This window comes from Trichosurus vulpecula, chromosome 7, assembly GCF_011100635.1.
Source record: "Trichosurus vulpecula isolate mTriVul1 chromosome 7, mTriVul1.pri, whole genome shotgun sequence".
Taxonomy (NCBI): Eukaryota; Metazoa; Chordata; class Mammalia; order Diprotodontia; family Phalangeridae; genus Trichosurus; species Trichosurus vulpecula.
Window position 1 is genome coordinate 23,065,239 of NC_050579.1, and position 22,240 is coordinate 23,087,478.

The 22,240-nt window shown below is 47.0% G+C and overlaps 1 protein-coding gene across 2 annotated transcripts in view; it reads left to right on the forward strand.

Annotated features, from left to right (window-relative positions):
• Nucleotides 1–22,240, forward strand: part of GTF2IRD1 (GTF2I repeat domain containing 1) — a 139,475-nt gene that overhangs the window by 71,381 nt on the left and 45,854 nt on the right. For both annotated transcript variants that reach the window (XM_036767163.1, XM_036767162.1), the window contains exons 18-22: nucleotides 3,271–3,329; nucleotides 3,657–3,713; nucleotides 9,008–9,091; nucleotides 11,548–11,731; nucleotides 12,322–12,350. In XM_036767163.1, the coding sequence (XP_036623058.1) occupies nucleotides 3,271–3,329; nucleotides 3,657–3,713; nucleotides 9,008–9,091; nucleotides 11,548–11,731; nucleotides 12,322–12,350 (413 nt within the window). The remainder of the gene's footprint in view (nucleotides 1–3,270; nucleotides 3,330–3,656; nucleotides 3,714–9,007; nucleotides 9,092–11,547; nucleotides 11,732–12,321; nucleotides 12,351–22,240) is intronic.

Below are 22,240 nucleotides of genomic sequence, written 5' to 3' on the forward strand. Positions count from 1 at the left end.
AGAGCTGGCTTCCAAGTCAGGAAAGCATGGGTTCAAATTCTGCTCCTGATACATCATTCATCCAAAAAAGTGGGGTGGGAATAAAGAATAGCCCCCATGCTAAGCCCCATGACTAAATTAGAACTGTGTGTTCTTGGGGGAGGGGCAGCCATCGTGACATTATTTTTAAAAAAAATTATTTGGGCTTATGTTTGAATCAAGATGGCAGCTGGACCCATGTTCGGCTGGTATCTGGACTGAAGGAGAATGGAGCCATGAACAAGAGCAATATAATGGGAGAAATCAGGGTCCTGGAAGAATTCTAGGCCAGCCTGGCTTTGCCACTAACTCTCTGTATGACCTTGAACCAGTCACCTAACCTTTATCATCTATAAAATGCAAAGAGTGATCTCTGCCCATCCTGCGTCATGGGGCTATCAGGACTGCGGGTGAAAGCACTTTGGGAGGCATATAGTGCAGCAAGTATCACGATAACATGACAATCTGACTTTGGCTTGAGAAGATGATGACTGTCCTGCCTGACCTTCCAGAAGGTGGACACTCTGGTTGGTTTTCCTAGTAGAAGAGAGAGCAGCAGGTATTGAGACTGCTACATTCCGTTATTGGTTCACACGAGCCAGCTTGTTGGGGGCAGTTTATTAGTCTGGGGCCAGAATTAAGAGTCAATCAATGACCAACGGTAAGATCAGTCTGGAGCCAGGGTTGGGGTCAGTACATGATCAGGGTTAAGGGTCATTCTCTGCTCAGGATTAGGGCTCAGTCCTTGGTCATGGTTAGGCTGGACTCACAGCTCATTCTCTAGTCAGGATGAGGGCTCGATCTGTGGTGAAGCTCAGGACTCCATCTCTGGCCAGGCTCAGGGCTCAGTTCTGGTCATGATTAGGGTTCAGTCTATAGTCAGGCCCTGAGCTCAGTCTGAGTATTTAGGGCCGAGCCTCTGGTCAGGCCATGGCTGGGGAACAGTTCATGGAGTTGTATATTACTACTACAAATCTCCTGCCCCAGAGGATTCTTTGGAATCCTCCTCACAAAATCCACAGTAGGTTGAAATGGCCCATGGGACCCACCAGAAGTTCCCTATCTAAGCACAAACATCGGAGTGCCAGCCTGGACAGAGGAAAGTGACTTTTTTTTTTCTGGAAAGCTGCTCACAGACCCCTTGTCCAGCTCTGATGGACACACACACACTCTCTCTCTCTCTCTCTCTCTCTCTCTCTCTCTCTCTCTCTCACCCTCTCACCCACTCACTCACTCACTCACTAAAGGAGGCTCAGAAGGCAAAGAAAAAGGCAACGCTAATGTCCCTTCTCCATCTTAGAGGGAGCCACCCCCAGGGCTTAAGCAGAGTAGGCCAGGGCTACATGATCATCAGGCTTACTTCATTTTTACTCTGAACTAAATAAGCACCAAATAAAATGGATAGTTCTGATTATATAGCTAAAGAGAAAAAGAGAATTGCAGTGAAGCTACAGAAATCTATTATATACAGCTGGTTTTTAAATATAAATTAAATATATATTTCTATTGTACAAGCATTTAATATTATAGATATATTTATATCTCATAAAGTATGTATTCCATGTTATAAAATATACAATATAAAATTGATTTTATATCATAAATGCAGTTACCTAATACTTTTCTTTCTATATAATTTTAATGTAGAATAAATTTCCACCTATCGCTTTCAAAGCCATCCTGCTAATCTGTGTTTCTTTGTAGCCCTTTTTTTCTGCATTTTTAAGTCTTAATGATCTTCTTTACCCTCTTTTTTTAACTGCTCTATCCCTACCGTCCCATGCCCTAACCCACACACACATTGAGTAGAGAAATATAAAACAAAAACTTTTAACAAATATTCTCATAGAAACAAATTCCCATATTGCCCATCTCTGAAAATGTCGCTCTCATTCTGCATCAAGAGGCCATCCACTCTCAGGTTTTATCCTCAATATCCGAGAATCATTGTTGGTCATTGTATGAATCAGAGCAACTAGGTGGTACAATGGTTAGAGCGCCAGGCCTGGAATCAGAAAGACCTGAGTTCAAATCTGGCCTCAGATATTTGCTACCTTATAGAGGTCTTTCCTGAACCTCCTTCCCCGCTCCCACCCAAAAAGCCCCTTGTATTCATGTATTCGTTGTATATTCATTCATATACCTACATGTCGTCTCCCCGTATAGAACGTAAGCCCCTTGAGGGCTATTTCATTTTTCTCATTAAACATCGCCAGCGCTTGCACAGAGCCTGGCACGTAGTAGGTGTGGGTTGATTGTCAACAAGCATTCAATAATTGCTGAGGATACAAGAAAAGCAAAAGACAGCTCACTGTCTAATGAGGGAAAAAACATGCAGACCACTGTGAACAGAGCAGACCTATCCAGGATAAATCAGAGATCGTCTCCAAGGGGAAGAGCCTTAGGATCGAGGAGGAAGAGGACGAGAGAGATCAAGTGTGGATGAGCGAGGCCTTTTTGGTTGCTGGTGCCTTGCGTCAGTTACACTCTCATTAGATTTTAAGCTCAGCGAAAGCAGGGGCTGCATCTTACATCAATTTTACGTATTATAGGCTCTGAACATCATAGGTGTTTAATCATGATTGACTTGCATTGCACCTGGATTAATCTTGCTTTGGTTTTATCATCAGATGCCTTTAAGAATAATGGTTTGGCTTCATTAAAAGCCAAGTCATACTGACTCATTTACCCAGAGAGGAAAAGCCCCCAAAGAGAAGCTGGGATGACAATAGGGGGAGATGGAGTAACCCCAAATGCCTCCATGTTGTTGTTGTTCAGTCGTGTCCATGACCCCAGGGTTTTCTCATCTGAGACATGAGCCCATGTTCAGAAAGCTTTTGTTCCAAAACAGAGTACTTTGTGGCAGCAGAGTACTTTGTCAGCTCCCTCAGGGCAGGGGATGCAGCTTTGGGCCTTTTAATCCTCCTCCTTGCCAAGGATCTTCCTCAGGTCCCTCCAAATGGACCTGAACCCTTTGGAACCATAGAATGCTAGAGGTGAAAGGGTCCTTAGAGACCCCTGCATTTGATAAAGGGGACTTAGGCCTAGTGAGGGGGAAATGTATTGTCCGAGTCACACAGTGAGCCAGGACCAGAAGACACAACACCGGAATCCTGCTTCTGTTCTTTTTCCCTATACCATGCCACCTTTGGTCCGAGAATTGCCGTGGATGGAGACTGTGGGGAGAGGTGGGGAGTGGGCAGTCTGCTGGGCATGCTTTTCTCTAATGGTCTGGTTTGTGGTGTTTTACAGACCTGAGCTCCTTGCTGAAGGAATCAAAGAGACAGCCACTGACAGCCCTGGGACCCTAGGTAGGATTTTGAACCTGGTCAATAGCAAAGCTGTCACATAAGACAGAAGGTCTCTGCATCTGTTTTCAGACCGGATCCTCTTAGGATCTGGCTCCTGTACACATTCCCTGTCTTCCCCTTCTCTCTCCATAGGTCTCCCCTCTTGGTCTCTCCCTATAGCCAGCCCCTCCCAGCAGCCCCCATTGTTCCTCCTCTCCATCGCTCCCCTTGGCTCCTCTCTTTCCCTGCTTCTTTGTGCTCTCCTCCTCCCGTCATATGTCTCTCCATTCATGGGCATGTTTTGTCTTCATTATCTTTCTTATGTGCATCTTCTGTTTACACCCTTAGAGAGAGATTCTGGGGACTCCCTGGCGGACGAGACTGTAAAAAGACAGGGCTTTCAAGGTAAGGGGGGGAAGGGGCACTGGGCTCTTTACAAGCCTCCATATGCTCAAAGTGCATTGTTGCGTTGGTCTGGGGCCTTGGGGCTGGGGGGAGGCAGCCTGTGTTAGCAGAGTCACCAGACTAAGAGCCAGGCTTGAGCACCGCTATGTGAAGGAGGCCTGACGCACTGAGAAGAGGTTCACAGGTTTCCTCAGACTGCCAGAGGGCTCTGTAACACAAAGGTGAAGAATTCTGCTCTGGTGGAAGGAGGACTCACTTTAGCATCAGTGGACCTAGATTCAAATTCCACCTACGCTGCTGTGTGACCTGGAGCCAAAGTCACTGAACCTCCTTGGGCCTCAGTCTCGTCATCTGTAAAATGGGGTGGTTGGCTCAGGTGGACTCCAAGGTCCCCGCCAACTCTGAGTCTATGATCCTACCAACTTCTGGCTCTGCCATTCGCAACCTAGTGACCTTGGTCAAGTCATGTTACTTCTCTGAGCCTCAGGTTTTTCTCTTATAGTGCCAGGGGTTTTAGAGCACTGGCCCTGGAGTCAGGAAGACCTGAGTTCGAATCTGGCCTCAGACACTTGACACACTTATTAGCTGTGTGACCTTGGGCAATTCACTTAACCCCAATTGCCCTGCCTTTCCCCCTCCAAAACTTTTTTAAAAATTAAAAAAAATAATACCAGGGGTTTGGACTAGATAGCCTCTTTCCCTTACTGCTCTAAATCAATGAGCCTGCAAAGTCCCCCTTCCTCTGATAGCTGTCTTCAAGTATGGCTTAAATCTGGGAACATTAGTGAAACTTTTCTGTTTGTGAATATTGTGTTATTCTCCAGCTCACTTGATGAATGAAGAAACTGAGGCAAGCAGGGTTTTAAGTGACTTGCCCAGGGTCACACAGCTAGTAAGTGTCAGAGGCTGGATTTGAACTCAGAAAGATGAGTCTTCCCGACTCCAAGCCCAGCACTCTATCCACTGAGCCACCTAGCTGCCCCAGGTTGATTACTAGTCTTTCCAAACTGTGTTTGATATTTTTGTTTGTTTGTTTTGTCCTTTTCTATTTCTTTTATTTTCTTTATGATTAGGGATGCCTCTCTGGGTGAAGGAGAGGTAAGAAATACATTGGGAAATTAAGATTATTTTTTTAAAAGATACAATTTACAAACTTGTTTTAAAAAAATTTATACTAGCTGTGTGACCTTGGGCAAGTCACTTCACCCTGCCAAAAAGCAAAAAAAAAAAATTATAAGACTTGTTCTGCTTGACCACAGAGGCAGAGCCAGCAGCACCAGGTAGAAGTCATGGAGAGGCAGATTTTGGTTTGAAGTCAGGAGAAATGTTAGAGTTGTCTTAGAGTGGAAGAGTTTAACCAGGGAGGTTATGGTTTCCCCCTCCCTTGGAAGTCTTCAGATAGAGGCTGGGTAGTTACTTATTGGGTTTGGTATAATCAGGATTCTTTCCAGGTTTGGTTTAGCTTAGGTAGCCACTGGGATCCCTTCTGCCCTACAAATTCTGAGATCACTGGGCTCGCCTTCATCCTGGATTGGAACTGACCCCAGGTTCTTGAAGGCTACACTAAGGGATCCCAAACTCGGCCAGGTTCTACCAGCCATGGTGGCAAGGTTTAGAGTATGGTCCTGGGGACCAGTTTTCTGCTGTCCTGGGAACACCCTTGCTAATTCGAGGGGTTAACCATGAAAACAAGAATTCTTTGACCATGGCAACCCAGGAAACAGTTAACTATCCAAAATGGTGCCCCATCCACTTCTACTTTGACAATGGCAGAATAGAGTCAGAGGATGCTAAGAACCACGTCATTTTTAGGCATTAATACGACATTAATTTAGCCATCAATGTTCTAATTGGGAGATCTTTGCCTAATGACCAGGGACTTGACATACTCTTGGAGGGACTGAGCCATATGAATATTTGCCTTCTTGTTATAAACCAAACCAGAAGAGATTTAGAAAGTTGGCTTACGAGTTCTTCTTGAAGGGACCAAAAAAAAAGTCAGCAGAGCTGCCTTCATCATGAAGGCAAAGGCAGCAGGAAGCATCATTGCAGGGGGTCACTTGGTTATCCCACCATGCATTGTTATCATGAGCATTTTAAAAAGACCACCATGAAAATAATCTCTGCTCACGAGCCAACATGAGATGTAGAGAATGTCAAGGTAGGGAAATTCTACGCAGAAATCCAGGAGGTCCTTCATAACAGCTCAAGACAAATACCTGGTGACTTCAGTACAAAAGATGGGAATAAACAGGATAGCAAAAAAACATGTTGGAAAATGTGGTTCAGGATTAAGAAATGAAATAGAACAAAGACCTATAGACGGCTCAGAAGCCTCCCTCCTATGGAGCATGAACACTTTCCTTTTATAAAATTTCATTTTTCTAATGAATAAAAATCTGTTTTCTCTCCCTCACATACCCCCATTTAAAAAAAAAGAAAAAAATCCCTACTAACAAATACACAAAATCAAGCAAAACAAATTCCCACACTGGCTATGTCCAAAACAAAATGTGACATTCTGCACCCCAAGTCCATTGCCTCTCTGTCAGGAGGTGGGTCTCCTGCTCCATGGTCAGTCCCTTGGAATGGTGATTGGTCTCTGTGTTGATCAGAGTCATGAATACTTTCTTTCAGGAGAGAGCCGGAAGACTTTCATTGGGCGTGATGAGCAGCAAACAATGTCACACAAAACAGGAAACTGACAATATCGTAGAACTAGGACTAGAAGGACCTCAGAGGTCATCTTGGTTGACCTCCTTCATTATATAGACGAGGAAACTGAAGCCAGGTAGTAGGAATCAAAGGCAGAATTTGAAACCAGGTCCCCTAACTACAAAGACAGTGCTCATTCCCTGCATTGCACTGCCTCTTGAGAGAGAAAATAGCCGGTTTCCACAAATGTTCATGAAATGAATGAATGAGAAAGTAATTTATAAATTGCCTCTCTTTATGCAATCAGATCATTGCCTCATTACAGCAGATGTCAAAATTAGTCCCAAATTTAGAGGAACAAATAAATATAGGAAGAAGTCTTCACATGCAAATTACAAAAACTCCATCCTGACCTATTTGAACAAGAATTTGATGTTGGAAAATGGATGGAGAAAAAAACATTGACACCAACTACTATCCTTTCCTACAAAAATTTAACCAACGTAAAGCGATTGCCACAAGGAAGAGTCCAGAGGAACCTAAAAATCACCTTAATCAGAAAACGTTTAATTGTGACAAAACAGAGAAGTGAGGCAGCCAACAGCAACACTTGTTTAGAATAGAAATTTATTTGCAAAATGTTAAGGAGGCAGAATAGAAGGTCATGAACTGCATTGCCTCATGAAGCAAAGGAAGTGCTGAGAGGGACAATGAGTCTGCTGAAATATTGATATGAAACTAGCCTAAGCCAGATCATCTCATGATCATTTATAGATGAAAACAAAAATTAATCAATAAACACACACCCACATATATAAACATACACCCACATATATAAACACACACACATATATATATACAGACATACATATATATATAGTCAATAAACATATATGTTATATATGTGTATACATACACACACACACATCCTATGTGTCAGGCACCGTGCTAAGTGCTTTACAAATATCATGTTATTTGGTCCTCACAACACCCCTAGGAGGTAAGGGCTACAATCCCCATTTTACAGATGAGGGAACAGAGGTTAAGTGACATGACCAGGGTCACACAGCTAGTAAGGCTAGACTTTAACTCAAATCTTTCTGACCCCAGGCCCAGTCACTGTGCTGTGAAGCATTTAGGGGAAGGAAAGGATAAAGCCCCTGCCCTCAGAGAGCTTATGGCCACTCTAAGAGACAAGAGTGCGGTCATATGTTCCTAGATTTGCACTGGAAGCGACCTTAGAAGTCACTGAGTCCAACTTCCTCATTTTGCAGAGGAGGAAGCTTGGTCCCAGAGAAGTTAAGTAACACTGAGCCACGCCACTGATGTCCAGGGCGAGATTCAAACCCGGGTCTTCCCGATTCCGACCCTGTCCATTACCCTGGTGACACCCTTGAGGTCTCCCCTTGGCACAAAACTCCAGAGTATGGCCCAAACCAGATTAAATGGAATTGGGAAATGTTTACCATTAATAAATACAAATACAACATAAACAAGGTTAATTTTTTTTCTAACTTAATACGCAGCTCACAGGAATCTTTTTATTTGAATTTGCCACCACTACATCATGCCACATCTTACATACCTAAAACAACAGAGAACCATGACATGTTAAACTGTGCCTAGTGAGGAGAAAGGATCACGTAGGCTCAAGTAACTAGGGAAAGGTTCATGGACAGAGTTCAAATACCACCTCCTCCAAGAAGCCATTCTTGAACATGCCAGCCTATATTGATCACTCCCATCTCTGACCTCTTTTAATCCTGTGTGTGCTATAGTTTACTTATCAATCAGTCAACCGAGCATTAAGCACCTCCTGTGTACCAGGACTGTGTTAGCCCTGGAGAGTAAACACTAAAAGCCAAGCAGTCCCTGCCCTCATGGAGCTTATATTCTCATAGGGAAGTCATGTATAGATATAGATATGTACACGAGACATGCACAGTGATACAAAGTAACATCTTTTCCTCCATGGTTTGTTGCGTGGTGCTAAATTTCGTATCATTATCTAATTTGGTCTTATCTCCCCACCTAGCCCGCACACTCCCTGAGTGTCGAGCCAGTGTCTTAGAGCTCTTTGTACCCCACCAGTGTGGAACACAGAGTAAAGCTGCCCCCAGAGGTCATTGAGTCCATTGCCCTGTCTCTGTGCAAGAGAGAGCAGTGTGACACCTCCTAGGCAGTTAGTTATCCAGCCCTTGCTACTCTCCCTAGAATTCACTTGCCATTTGTCATGTCAGGCAGCAGGTGTGGAGACCACAATGCTCAGGCTGCATTTTCACTCCTCTTTACTGTTGATCTAATAAAAATGATCCCGTGAGCGATAAGGGAGAGGGGCCTCGCATCCCTTTCTTTGTGCATCTCTCCCTCTGGGGCTCATTTATCCGTCTGGGGGCCATCCAAATGCTGGGAACATTCCTTTTGGATTTGCCACTGCTTCAGCATCATTGAGCCTTCTTAAGGAAAAATGCATTCTCTGTTTAGATGCTCTTTTTGAAGGGCTGTGGATGGCCCACTCCAGAGATCTGTTAATTGCCAGATAAGGAGTTTCCTATAATTAGAAAATCATATTACTTAAAAGTCACCAAGTGCCTTTTAATTCAACAGCCCAAATCCATAATCATCTCTTTCCTTTGCAGAAAATTATGATGCCAGGCTCTCGCGGATAGACATCGCGAACACACTGAGAGAACAAGTCCAGGATCTGTTCAATAAAAAATATGGTGAGTTTTTGTTGGGGGAGGGGCAAAGGGGGTATGGGGAGGTGAAGGGGTGCCCCTTGTTAGCTCCATGCCACCATCTCCGTCCTTTAATGACTTTGGTGCCTCCTTAGAGAGAGAATCAGTTACCAGTGTCCTTTTGTTCAGGAAGAAGATAAGGAAAATTTCCCAGATAAGACGATGCTCTTCCTAGAAGAAAGGTCTTAAAGACCAAATAGATTATTTGATCTATAAGCTTTTATTAACCTCTTACTGAGGAAGGAAGGGAGGGAGAGGAAAGAAGGAAGGAAGGAAGGAAGGAAGCAAGCAGAGAGGGAGGAAGGGAGGGAGAAAGGGAAAGAAAGAGGGAGAAGGAAGGAAGGAAGGAAAGAAGGAAGGAGGAGGGGGAGAGAGAGAGGGAAGAAGGGAAGGAAGGGAGGGAGAGAGAGAGAAGGAAGGAAGATAAAGAAAGGAAGGAGGGAGGGAGAGAAGGAAGCAAGAAATTCAAATCTATCTGGGGATACGTACAAAAGCAGAGATAGTCCTGCCCTCAAGGAGCTTACGTTCTAATGGGCCAAGACACCACCTGTGAGAACGATGACCACAGTGACTTAGAATGGTAGAGGAGATCAGCACGTTCTTTCCACAAGTCATGGCAGTATTGATTGGATGATTCTTCCAGAGGGAGAGAAGCAGAGGGTACAAGGGACCACGTGACCAGAAGACAGCCAGGGAGCGTAGAGTGGAGGGAAGCTTGTCTGGGGCCAAGGGAGGCCCTCCACAATCAGGGCCACAGAAGGGACCTTAGATACCCGTGATGCATCAAAGATTCAGCCCACTTTGAACAACTGACACACTGTGGTGGCTTCACATTTAATCTAGGAGAACATGGAATGATACAAACTTGCATTTGTATCTCGCCCCTGCTACATCCTAGCTGTGTAACCCTGGCCAAATGACTGGCCTTCTCTGACCCTCAGGCTCCTCCTCTCACCCAAGATCACAGGCTTACAGGAGTTAGAGCTGCAGACGCTAGATGGCCTCTAAGGCCCTTTCTGCTGTAAATCCTCTGAAACTGCAACTTGAGGCAAAACCTTCATGTCCTGAGATTCTGTCACATAGTGGGTATTCTGTTCTTTAGTTGCTTTTCAGTCTTGTCTGACTCTCTGTGCCCCCATTTGGGGTTTTCTTGGCAGAGAGTGGTTTGCATTTCTTTCTCCAGCTTATTTTACAGATGAGGAAACTGAGGCAAACAGGGTGAAGTGACTTGCCAAGAGTCATATAACTAGAAAGTTTCTGAGACTGGTTTTGAATTCAGGTCCTCCTGACTCCAGGACCCATCTAGCTCAACCCCTTCATTTATGAAGGGAGCCAACTGAGGCCCAGAGAGAAACTTGGCCAAACTCATACAGATAAGAAATATAAGAGCTAGTCTTGGAACCCAGGTCCTTTGACCCCAGGCCTAGTGTCCTTTCCACCATCCGGATTGTGTTTTGTTTCTCTACCTTTCTGGATGCTTGCCTCTTGTGCCTTCTTCCCTATGTACCTTCCTGAGTGTCTTCAACTTGTTCTCTCACCCTTCCTGTTACAATATTTGTGGCATCAACAAGGCAGGACCCTGGCCTGGAGAGGGAGCTCCAGTGAACCTCTAGTACCCACGGCATCTCGTCCCGGAGACGCCCCTGAGGATCCTCCCTCTGGGTCTCTTTAGCTCCTGCCTCCCTGGGCTATTGTGATGACCAAGTGAGATAACATCTGTAAAGCACATAGCACAGTGCCTGGCACATAGTAGGGGCTTAACAAAAACCGAGTTCCCTTCTTCTTCCTGCCCCTCTGCTCAGCTCTGATGTCTGTAGTCCTGGGGCCTCATACGTACACTCAGACTCACATAGGCCCCTTCCTCCAAATTTGGGCACGTGTGTGTGCTCACGTGCTTGCACGCGCTCGCGCGCGCGCACACACACACACACACATACACACAGGTACATACTTAACTACCTATATGGGCTCAACAGAATATAAGCTCCTTGAGGGCAAGGACTTTTTCACCCTTGTCTTTGTATCCCCAGCACCTAGCCCATAGTAAGTACTTCATAGATGCTTGTTTATTGATGGACCGACTGCTTTAATAAATGTGTACATGGCAGCACAGCCTGGTGAATAGAGAACCATCCTCAGAATCAGGAAGAGTAAGGTTCAAGTCTGACCTTTGACACGTATGGGCTGTGTGACTCTCGACAAATCAGTTGACCCGTAGAGCCCCCAGGAAATAGTTCAGGATTCTTAATTTGCTGGGTCCAGTTCTGTTCTGCACTGGGAGAAGGAGCTTCCTCATCAGGAGTTTCCCCTCTGCTGATGACATCAAAGGGTTAGCCCATAGACCAATGCTGGTGGAATGGATTGGGTTGGATTGCATTGGGTTCGGTTAGGTTGGATTGGTTAAGTTGATAGCCAAGTGGGTCCTCTCCTTTGTTTTCCAGGGGAAGCCTTAGGCATCAAGTACCCTGTCCAAGTTCCCTACAAGCGGATCAAGAGTAACCCCGGCTCTGTGATTATTGAGGGGCTTCCCCCTGGGATCCCCTTCCGGAAACCCTGTACCTTTGGTTCCCAAAACTTGGAGAGGATACTTGCAGTGGCCGACAAGATCAAGTTCACAGTTACCAGGTACCTCCTCTTAGAAGGGAGGTGGTAGGGAAAGGGTGGGCTGGGGTGGGGGAGGGGTGTGGAGGGAGGCCACCAAGGGGAGAAGGAAACAGTTCCCATCCAGCTATGCTGAGACATGCCAGGAAGCAGCTCAGGAAGCTTAGAACATCGAGTTCCAGCCCCAACCAGAGGAGACGATGAGCACACACTCCCCCTTCAGTGCTATCATCCGTCCTGCTGGGTAACCCCAATTAAATGACAGTTCCCAATTTATCAGGGAGACAAGTGAACTGTGAGAGACAGAATCTCTGATCCTCTCTCTCCCTCCCTCTCAATGGGATGCAGCCTCCATTAAAGGCTCAGAACCATGATATAAATATCAGAGGAAGGGAAGGGGGAGGAGAGGGAGATGCCTTCTGGGATTAGCCCCCAGGGAGGGCCTAATTGCAAGAAGTTTCATATTTCCCTTTTAAATATTTTAGTATTCCTAGAAAATACTCCAGAAGGTCCATTGAACGCCCCAGCCCACTCCCCGTTACCCAGTTTACTATCAGGTTTATGTTCTCTTTTATGTACATGCTCTAACGTTTCATTTTTTATTTCTTTTTCAGGCCTTTCCAAGGACTTATCCCCAAACCAGGTAAGAACTCACAATCAAGAAGTATTTTATTCAGTGCTTACTGAGGTCTAGGTACTGGGGAGACAAAACTCAAAAGCTTCTCCTGCCCTCGAGGAGCCCACATTCTGATGTGGGAGACAGCATGCAAATATATACATACACACAAGAAACCTACAGAGTAGATGGAAGGCAATCTGAGAGGGGAGGGCCCTGGCAACTGGGGGGGGCCTGGGAGGGCCTCCTACAAAAGGTAACATTTGAGCTGAAAGCTTGGTCAAGGACCCTAGCCATGCCTCTGACTTAGTTTTTCTTAAAGAATTGACCAAGCCTCCAGGATTTTGGAGGAACACCAAGCGGTAGCATCTGTGAGCCTTTTTTTCATCCCAAGGGCCAAAGGTCCAGTTTTCCTTCCTCCTAGCTAGCCCCCTTCTTCCCCCACCTAGACATCTCCCCTTAACTGGGCAGAGAGCAAATGCAGACCTCAGGTAGGTTGTGGGGGCCCATTCATTAGCCCTGGTGAAAGATTGGGCTGCCCAGGCAGCTGTTCTTTGACCAGTTCTGTGACTGGAGCATTTCCAGATTGAATCTGGGACAAGTCGAGGTTAGAATATTTCTTAAAGGTTTGCAGCTTTCTTGCTTCCAGGCATGTGGTGTAGCATTTAGCTGCCAACAAAGTGTTGCCAGGTGGGGGTCCCGTTTGAATGCACAGATAAGAGTCATTTGTAATGTTATTGACAACCTCAGAGGCAATGAGGGGAAGCCGGGAGGCCCCAGCCCAGGGTTTACCCCAGATGTTCCCCAGATGTGATGTGTCAGTCTCCTGTGGTAGTTTGTGGTTATCTGCCCATATGAAAACAAGAGCCTCTTAAGACCTTGATAACATTTTGCCGTCCTCCATACAGAAAGACGTCAGAAATGTCCCACTGGGTTGACCCGAGTGGTCCATGCAGCTCCGGGATCTGTCTCTGATAGGACATCCAAGAGATGGTTTGGGAGAGATCACAATGGTGGCCGTCCATGACTCGGACCTCTTCCCTGCCCTCTCTAGAGTGTGTTCATGATCTTCCTTTGCTATGTCACTCCTATCCCCACAGCAAGGGTAGAAAGGGTCCTGGACCAAAAGGGACTTTCGAGGCCTCTAGTCTGACCTCCCCTTCCCCCATCCTTCTCAGAGTTGGGTGTGGATTTAGAGTCAGAGGATTGTCCTGGGTTCCAATTCTGCCTTTGCCACTTATTCCTTGCTGTGGCTTTGGACATGTTACTTAACTTCCCTGGGTCTCTGTTTCCTCATCTAGAAAATCAGGGGGTTGAACTAGATGACCTCTAAGGTCTCTCCAACTCTCCTGTTATACTTCTGTGGGCTGGCTTTGGAAATAGACATGTAAAGAGAAACACAATTCATTGAAGAAAGTGAGAATGGACAGCCAGATGAAGATGAGCCTTGGTGGGGGCGGGGGGGGGGGGGGGGCGGTGTTTATGTGATAGCTATCTTCAGGTGGCTGGAGAAGGCACACCTGGAAGAGAAAATAGAGCTATTCTGGCAATCTATGTGTGTGTGTATGTATGTCTTTCTCCGTGTGTCTGTGTGTATGTGTGCATGTCTAACTGAGCTCTTCTGTGTCTGTCTGTCTGTCTATCTGTATAGGAGTGTGTCTCTGTGCGTGTGTGATGTATATGCATGTATGTGTATCTGTATTTGTGCTGTCCATGTATGTTTGTGTAACTGTTTCTGTGTATGCATGCCTGTATGTGAATGTGTATGCCTATGTGTGTGAGTGTGAGAAGGTATATGCATGTGTGTGTGCATATGGGTGTGTGTGTGTGTGTGCTTTTGCTCAGTGTGCCCCACGAACCCATTTTGCAGATGTGGAAACTGAGGTCAATGAAGGCTTACACCAGGGCCTTCCCTGGCCATTTTTCTAATGGCTACAGTAAGAGGAAGCAAATGATCCAAGGGACTGTAAGCATAAGACCAAGGTCATTTAAAAATAACAAACCAGCTCATATCTGCAGATCACAAAGCACACTGGAAGGGTTCTCTTGACATCTTTCATCTCCACCCATTTCTTAGCCCCTTCCCCTACTCCAAAGTCCTCCTCTCTTAGAAGCTCTGCACAACCTCAGAGATCCACACCTGGAAAGGCTCTTGGAGGTCATCTCACTGGATCTCCCAGCCAATACCAGAATTGCCTAGACAGCCGCCCCAGCAGGCAGTTAGCCAGCCTTTATTGGAACAATTCCAGTGATGGAGAGTTCACTCGCTTCTTTTAAAAGAAGCCTATTCACCTTTCGGAAGGCTCAAAAACTCTTCCTTACCTTGGGCCTAAATCTCCCAGTAATTTCTAGCCTCATCCTCTCCTTTGTGGCTGCAGGAGTATTTCCTAACAAAGTACTATTTTCTCGGCACCATTGTGGAGAATGAGGACATGGAAGTGTCATCAACCAACAAGCATTCATTTAATACCTACTATGCGCCAAATTCCATGCTAAGCTCTGAAGAGATTATGACAAGTAAAGCGTCTCCTCTTAAGGAGCTTTCATGATGGTGGAGGAGAATGTAAGTCATGGTCACAGTCCCTCAAAGAGCCTCCGAAACAGGTGGGAGACAAAATTAAGCACGTGGAAATCTACTTAATGCTGCCCACTCTGTCCCTTTAATAACAATCCATTTGAGGGCTAGAAAGTGTGCTCACATGCTAATCTGAATGGTATGATTACCCCCATTTCTAGATGCAGAATTTGACCTAAAATAAATTAGCTTTGGGAATAGACAAGTAAACAGAAACGTAATTCAACCATCAAAGAAATTGGAGCTATTTCCTCAAAAGAAGAGAAGACCTTGGGGGGAGGGGAGAATGATAGCTATCTTCAGGACTCTGTTCCTCTTGGCCCCTCATTTTACAGACCAGGGGACAGAGGTTATGGAGATGACCTCACTCACCTAAGATTACATAGCTCGTAAATATCAGAGCCAAGATTTGAATCCTGATCTTCCGACTCTACCACTCTTTCCACTGTGGTACGCTGAGGATCCTCATTCAGATACAAAATGGGACCGGATGGCCTTTGGATTCCCTTCCTGACTCTGAAATTCCAGCTCTGTACTTTCTGTGTCTTTATTCTCTCTTGTTGTAAACATTGGACTGAATCTGGTTGTAAATAAGAACAGAAAAGCATGTCTGTGTGCACGTGTGTATATGTATGTCCATATTTTATTGGATTTCCCTTTATTTTTAAAAAATATTTCCCCATTAGATTTTGATCTGGTTCAGGCCATACTCAGGAGTCTTGCAGCCTGGGGGCCACATGTTTGATAGCAAAGGAAGTAACATAAGGCAATAGGCCCACCTTCCGTGCTGTTATCCAAAGTCTTCTCTGGTTTCTCAGCCTCTTCCACCAGACAAGAGTTCAGTTAGTTGAAGTCAAAACTGGTTGGATGACTGGACCCAAAGAGAAGTTATTAATGGCTTGATGTCGCCTTGGAGGGTGGTCTCTGGTAGAGTGCCCCAGGGATCTAGCCTTGGGCTGTCAAAGTTACAAAAAGCCAGCTTTGGGTTTGGGGTAAAGAAAAATGTTCTGACAATTAAAGCTGCCCCAAAGCGGAATGTGCTGCTTTGATGGGTACTGAGTTTCCTGTCAATGGAAGACAGTAAGTGGAGGGCAGCTAGCTGGCACAGTGGATAGAGTGTTAAAGATGAGTCTTCCTGAGTTCAAATCTGGCCTCAGACACTTCCTAGCTCTGTGACCCTGGGCAAGTCATTTCACCCTGTTTGCCTCAGTTTCCTCATCTGTAAAATGAGCTGGAGAAGGAAATGGCAAACCAAGAAAACCCCTAACTGGGGTCACGAAGAATTGGACATGACTGAAAAATGACTGAACGGCAAAAGTGGAATTGGTATGACCTGCTCGTTGCATGTTGTAAGAGGGGAATTCCTTCTCAGGTACCAGGAAGTATCCGAAGTTACTTCCAGCTCTGTGACTCCTGTTGAGAAGGTGATATGAGATCCCCATTAGAGTTCATAAGGTTTTATGAGGTCCACAGCCCTGCCCCACCTGTCTTCTCTCCTTAGCTGGAAAATGAGCCGCTAAGGATTCTGGGAATGAAGCTTATCAGAAAGGAGTGAGAAGATCTGGGTTGAGCAGGGTCCGTGTTGTTTTTCCCTTCTTCCTGTTAAGTCAAAACATGACAGTGAGTTGGTTCTAAAATCTATCAAGATATGTTTCTGCCATGACTATGGAGAAAGCACATCCACCTCAGACACTTGCCAGGTGTATAACCTTGACTGAGTCATTTCCCTTCTGGACCTCAGTTTCCCTTGCTGTAAAGTGAATAGATTGGGCTTAAAGGCCTCTGAGTTTCTTTTAGATCCTGCCCTTCTATGGAATGAAATCCATGGTTAGCCCGAGAGCGTTTAACCTTATTCTCTATGACTTGGATAAAAGCTTAGTTGGTGCTTTTGTTCCATTGGCTGATCATACAAAGCTGGATTAGCCAGCACTCCGGAGGAGAGTCAGGATCCAAAAAGATATTGACAAGCTGGAGCGTGGGGCTGGATGGAAGGTAAATGGATCAATGGAGAGTTATTCTTGGGCTCAAAAAATCAATGTCACTAGTACAGGAGGGAGGAGGTGTGGTTAGCTAACAGTTCATCTGGAAAATGTCTTGAGGTTTTACTGGATTGGAAGTTCAAAATGAGTCAAGAGGATGATGCAGCAGCTCGCATAGTCTTGGGCTGCACGGGGAGGAGCGTGGCCACTTGGCCCCCCAGTCAGGTGACAGCTGGGATTCTGGGTTCAATTGTGTGAGCCATGCTTTAGGGAGGGCAGAGGAGGGCCATAGGGGTGGAAGGGGGTCATATGAGAATAGAATCAAGAAAATGGGGCTGTTTAGCCTGTGGAAGAAAAAGCTTATAACTGTCTTCAAGTTGTTAAAGAGTTGTTACATGGAAAAAGGCTGAGACTTGTTCTCTGTCCCCAGAGGGCAGACCTTGGAACAGCAGGTGGAAATTGCAAAAAAAAAAAAAAAAAAAAAGGCAAATTTAAGTTCAACATCGGGAGGAAAAAGAAACCTCCTCAGTGATTCAAGGTGTGCAGAAGAAGGAGTTGCTTTGAGAGGTGGTGAGTTCTCCATCCCTGATCCTCGAGCAGGGGCTGGAAGACCACTTGTTAGGGTTGCTCCAGAGGGGATTCCCATGGACATGGGGGTTCACCAGAAGGCCCCCAGTGTTGCCTTCCACTCTCATAAATTCTGTGATTCTGGGATGAGGAGGATCTGTGCTTGGTGGGCAGAGAGGAACGTCCACACTCACCACAGGCCTTCCTTGTTCTGTTCTCTAGCGCCCTAAGCACCATCTCCTTCTGGCCCATGGGGCCTCCTTGGGCCTGTCACAAAATCAGAGGTAGATCTATCAACATGAGGGGCTGAAGCCACATGTAATGATCCAGGAAAGTCTGACTAGTGGCCAAAGGACCTGGGTTCTTGTCTGAGCCAGAGTGTGCTGTCTCTGAGCTGTGTGACCTTGGCGGTCACTTACCCCAGCCTCCCACCAGGTCCTGCTCTCCCTAGGGTGGTCAGTGCAGAGGTTGGACTCGATGGTCTCTGGGGTCTCTGGCAGCTCTGACACGTTATGATTCTGAGCCAAAAAAAGGAATCTCCCTGAGCTTTGGGTGTCTAATGAGCACCAGGCCCATCTGTCCTGCTTCAGGCCTTCTGCACGGCAGTGATGGATCATTTGCCAAAGCCCAATTAATAACGTGGGATAGGCAGTGTTCTTTAATTAAAAGACAAGGGCAAACAACCTGTTCCCTTGCTTTGCTTCTTTCCTATTATCCAACATCATTGGGCACATGGCCGGGATTGGGCTAGTCCTTCAGTGAGTCTCTCTCTGAGCCCTGGACAGGGGTGAACTTTTCTGCCCTTGCCAAGCCCAGCAGGTTAGAGTGGGATAGGGAGGGAGCACTGAGGAGTCGGGTGGCTCAGCGGCTAGAGCACTGGGTCTCAGGTCAGGAAGACATGGGTTCAAATCCAGCCTCAGGCACTTACTAGCTGTGTGCCCTGGGTGAGTGATTTAACCTCTGTTTGCCTCATTTTCCTCATCTGTAAAAAGGGGATAGTAATAGCATCTACCTTACAGGGTTGTTGTGAGGATCAAAGAAGCTAATATTTATAAAGTACCTGGCACACAGTAGGTGCTATTCCCTTCTCTCTTCCCCACTGGACTAGGAGTCAGGAAACAGACTTGCTGTGTGAGCTCATTCAGGCAAGCTGAGCACCCTCTCTGGGCCTGGGATCATCCAGCCTTCTCGACTTCACACGGCTGGTGTAGGAATCAAATGAGACTGAATGTGAAAGGTCATTCTCCCTTCCTTTCAAGTGATTTAGGAGATCACAGGAAGGGGGGCGATCACAGGAAGGGGGGCGATCACAGAGAGGGGAGTGATCACAGGAAGGAGGGCGATCACAGGAAGGGGGGCGATCACAGGAAGGAGGGCGATCACAGGAAGGGGGGCGATCACAGAGAGGGGAGTGATCACAGGAAGGAGGGCGATCACAGGAAGGGGGGCGATCACAGAGAGGGGAGTGATCACAGGAAGGGGGTGATCCCAGGAAGGGGGGCGATCACAGGAAGGGGGGCGATCACAGGAATGGGGGCAATCACAGGAAGGGGGGCAATCCCAGGAAGGTGGGGCAATCACAGGAAGGGGAACGATCCCTATGCCTGAGATGGTCAGGGAAGGTGTCATGTAGGAGACAAGATGGTAACTGGGCAGAATTTGGAGAAGAGGAGAGAAGGGGTGTTCTCAATGAGAAAGGTGGGAGATCCAGTAGTAAATAGTGGAGGAGAAGAGGGAGCCCCACTTGGAGTCAGGGAGGCCCAGGTTCAAACCCCGAATCTGATCCATAGTGTCTGTGTGACCCTGAGCAAGCATCTTAGTCTCAGAACTTCAGGAGCAAGTCGTAACCTCTCTGGACCCCTCCCCTGCCCAGGCAACTTTCCAAGATTATAAACTGAAGGATAGATGTTGATCTGCATCAGAGGGCCTAGAGGCAAGAAGACTGAGGCTCAAATCTCAGGAGCAAGCTACTTAACCTGTGTGACTCAGTTTCCTCATCTGAAAAATGAGGGGGTTGTATTTGACAGCTTCTCATCCAGCTGTTAGACCTGGAATTCTGTGAGAGCTGTCTACCAACGAAATGGCAGGCTCCCCTCCCCCCACCCCAAAAAGTAATAATGATTGGCAGTCGTAGTAATGATCACAAGATACAAGTAATAAAAAGGAGGAAGGCAGTGCTGGGCTTTGGATAAAGCAGACAGTATTCTGCTCCCTCCATGGCCAGTGGGGCCGGCCCCTGGGCAGCTGTTTGTCCCTGCCAGCTCCTGACTCTTTTTAAGGCCGCATCGCCTCGACTATCCCCACTTCATCTGAGGCGACTGCATCCCTCAGTTACACTGAGCTGGATGCCCCTTTGCCTTTGCTTCATTCATTAATTCCTCCTTTCAACAAGTTAGCTATTAATGAGCATCTAGTGGGTGGTCAGCACAGTCTTAGGCACTGTGGGGGGATTCACAATGGTAGGAGACAGCCAGTCTCCCTGTGGGAGAGTTTTGTCATCCAGGTTGGGGGGGGGGGAGAGGTGGAGAGCTCATTAGCAAACTAGAGGTGAGACTAGGAATATTTTCTGCCCAGGGCTGGCAGGGTGGTGACCCGTTGTCTGTGGGTGACATGTGTCTATGTCAGATGAGAATCCATTAGAAGAATTGGGCATGTTTAGCATAAAAGAGAGAAGACTCCCGAAGGATGTCATGGCTGTCTTCCAATATCTGAAACGCTGTAACACAGAACAGGGACTAAGACGTGTTCTCTGAGGCCCCAGAAGGCAGGCCCAGGGTCTGAGGAGTTATGTGCAGGGTGGATGTTTCCTAACAATGAGAGCTAGACAGAAGAGGGATGAACTTCCTCCAGAGGTGGCAGGTTCCCCCTCCTTGGAGGCCTTTAGGAGGAGGCTGGATCATCACTCATGGAGTAATGGGGAGTCTTTGGGGGATGGGTCAGACCAGATGGCCTCGGAGGTCCCATGCACCTTGTGAATTCTCTGATTCTGGAAGGCAGCATATGGAGTACGGTGGAAACAATGCTAGATTTAGAGTCCAAGAGCCAATGTGACTCTTGGCAAGTAACTTCCTTCCTCTGGGCCTCAGTTTCCCCTCTTATAAAATCACTAGGCAGAATTGTGTCCCAGTCATCCATTCATCTGCCATGTACAGAGGATTCTGTTAGGCCTTAGGACCCTGTCTCCTTCCCTTCCCTCCATTGCTTTTAAGTTACTTAGGAGCTCAGTAGGGGGAGAGGTCACTCTGACTCAAACAGTCAGGGAAGGCTTCCCAAAGTGGGTGAGATAGGATCTAGGTGGTGAAGGATGGGTGGGATCTAGACAGGAGAACAAAAGGAGGGCATTCTTAGAAGATGGACCATGGAGGCAGAGACAGAAGTGTCTCAGCTCCCCGTGCACCAGAGCTTCCTTGGGAGCCCCGGGTAGAAGGTCACAGTTACCAGCTGCATCCTTGGCTTCTCCGAAGCCAGGTGCTGGCCCCCCCTGCCCCTCTCCCCCATCCTCAGTCACCCTCGCCCTCCCTCCCTACCCATCAGCCACTCTCCTTTCCCTTCTCATCTCGGTCATGTTCTTGAGAGCTCAAAATAAGTGTCCTTCCTCAAGTTTCTAAAGATATCACGATTCCAGCGCCAGCCACATGTTCTCCCACTTAATTATCTCTCCCTTTCTTTGTTAATTAGGCTCCTCATAATGATCTCCTTTCCACCTTACCAGGGAAGGTGCCTGCATTGGAGGGAAGGGAGTGGAGAAAGTCCTGTGTCAGCAAGAGTCCCTCTGAGTACAAACAGAATTGATCTGGTTTCTAGTTGAGGGACCCCAGAGGCCAGGAAGGAATAGAACCATGGGGCACTCGGCATCATTTCTCCGAACCCCAGGCCCATCTCCAAGGGTTTTTCTCAGTTCTTCCGGCCTTGAGCATCCATCTCCTCGGCCCTTCCCTCTTGCTGGGCCCATTCTGAGAGCACCAGCTCCAGACAGCGAGTGGGGGATGGGCAGTGGGGCAGAGTGGGTGACCCTCCCTCCGGGGACTCAGTGCCTCACAGGATCCCACAGTCTCTGTGTTGGAAGGGACCTCAGAGGCATTCCAGGCCCACCCGTCCCTGGACTCAAACTTCCCTCCACCCGCCACATTCCCAAAAAGTAGGCACGCAGCCCTCCCTTGAAGAGCTCCTGAGGAGGAGCTCCCCCCTTCTCTAGGCTATATGTCCCTCTTTTGGACCGCTTGAATCATTTTTCATATTGACTTTGCCTCTCTGTGTTTCCTGGGGCCAAGCTTTGTTTGGTAGTTTTTTCGGTCGTGTCTGACTGTCTGTGACCCCATTTGGGGTTTTCTTAGCAAAGATGCTGGATTGGTTTGCCATTTTCTTCTCCAGCTCCTTTGACAGATGAGGAAACTGAGGCAAACAGGGTGAAGTGACTTGCCCAGGGTCACACAGCTAGTAAGTGTCTGAGGCTGGATTTGAACTCAGGTCTTCCTGACTCTAGGCCTGCACTTTGCCTCCTGCCAGCTGCCTGGTCTAAGGGATTATACAGGCCACCAGAGCATAAAGGATACAAGGTCTAGAGCTGGAAGGATCCTCAGAGGCAATCTAGTCCAACCCCCTTATTTTACAGGTGAGAAAACTGAGGCCCAAAGAGAAGGGAAATGTCCTTGCCTGAGGTCACACTGGTAATATGTCAGAGGCAGAATTTGAACCCAGATCCCCTGCCTTTCCACTCTGCCATATTTCCTCTTGGGAGAACCCCCTAACTCACAGTCCCCCTGCAGAACAGCTGCCCAGATTCTAGGTGTTCTGTG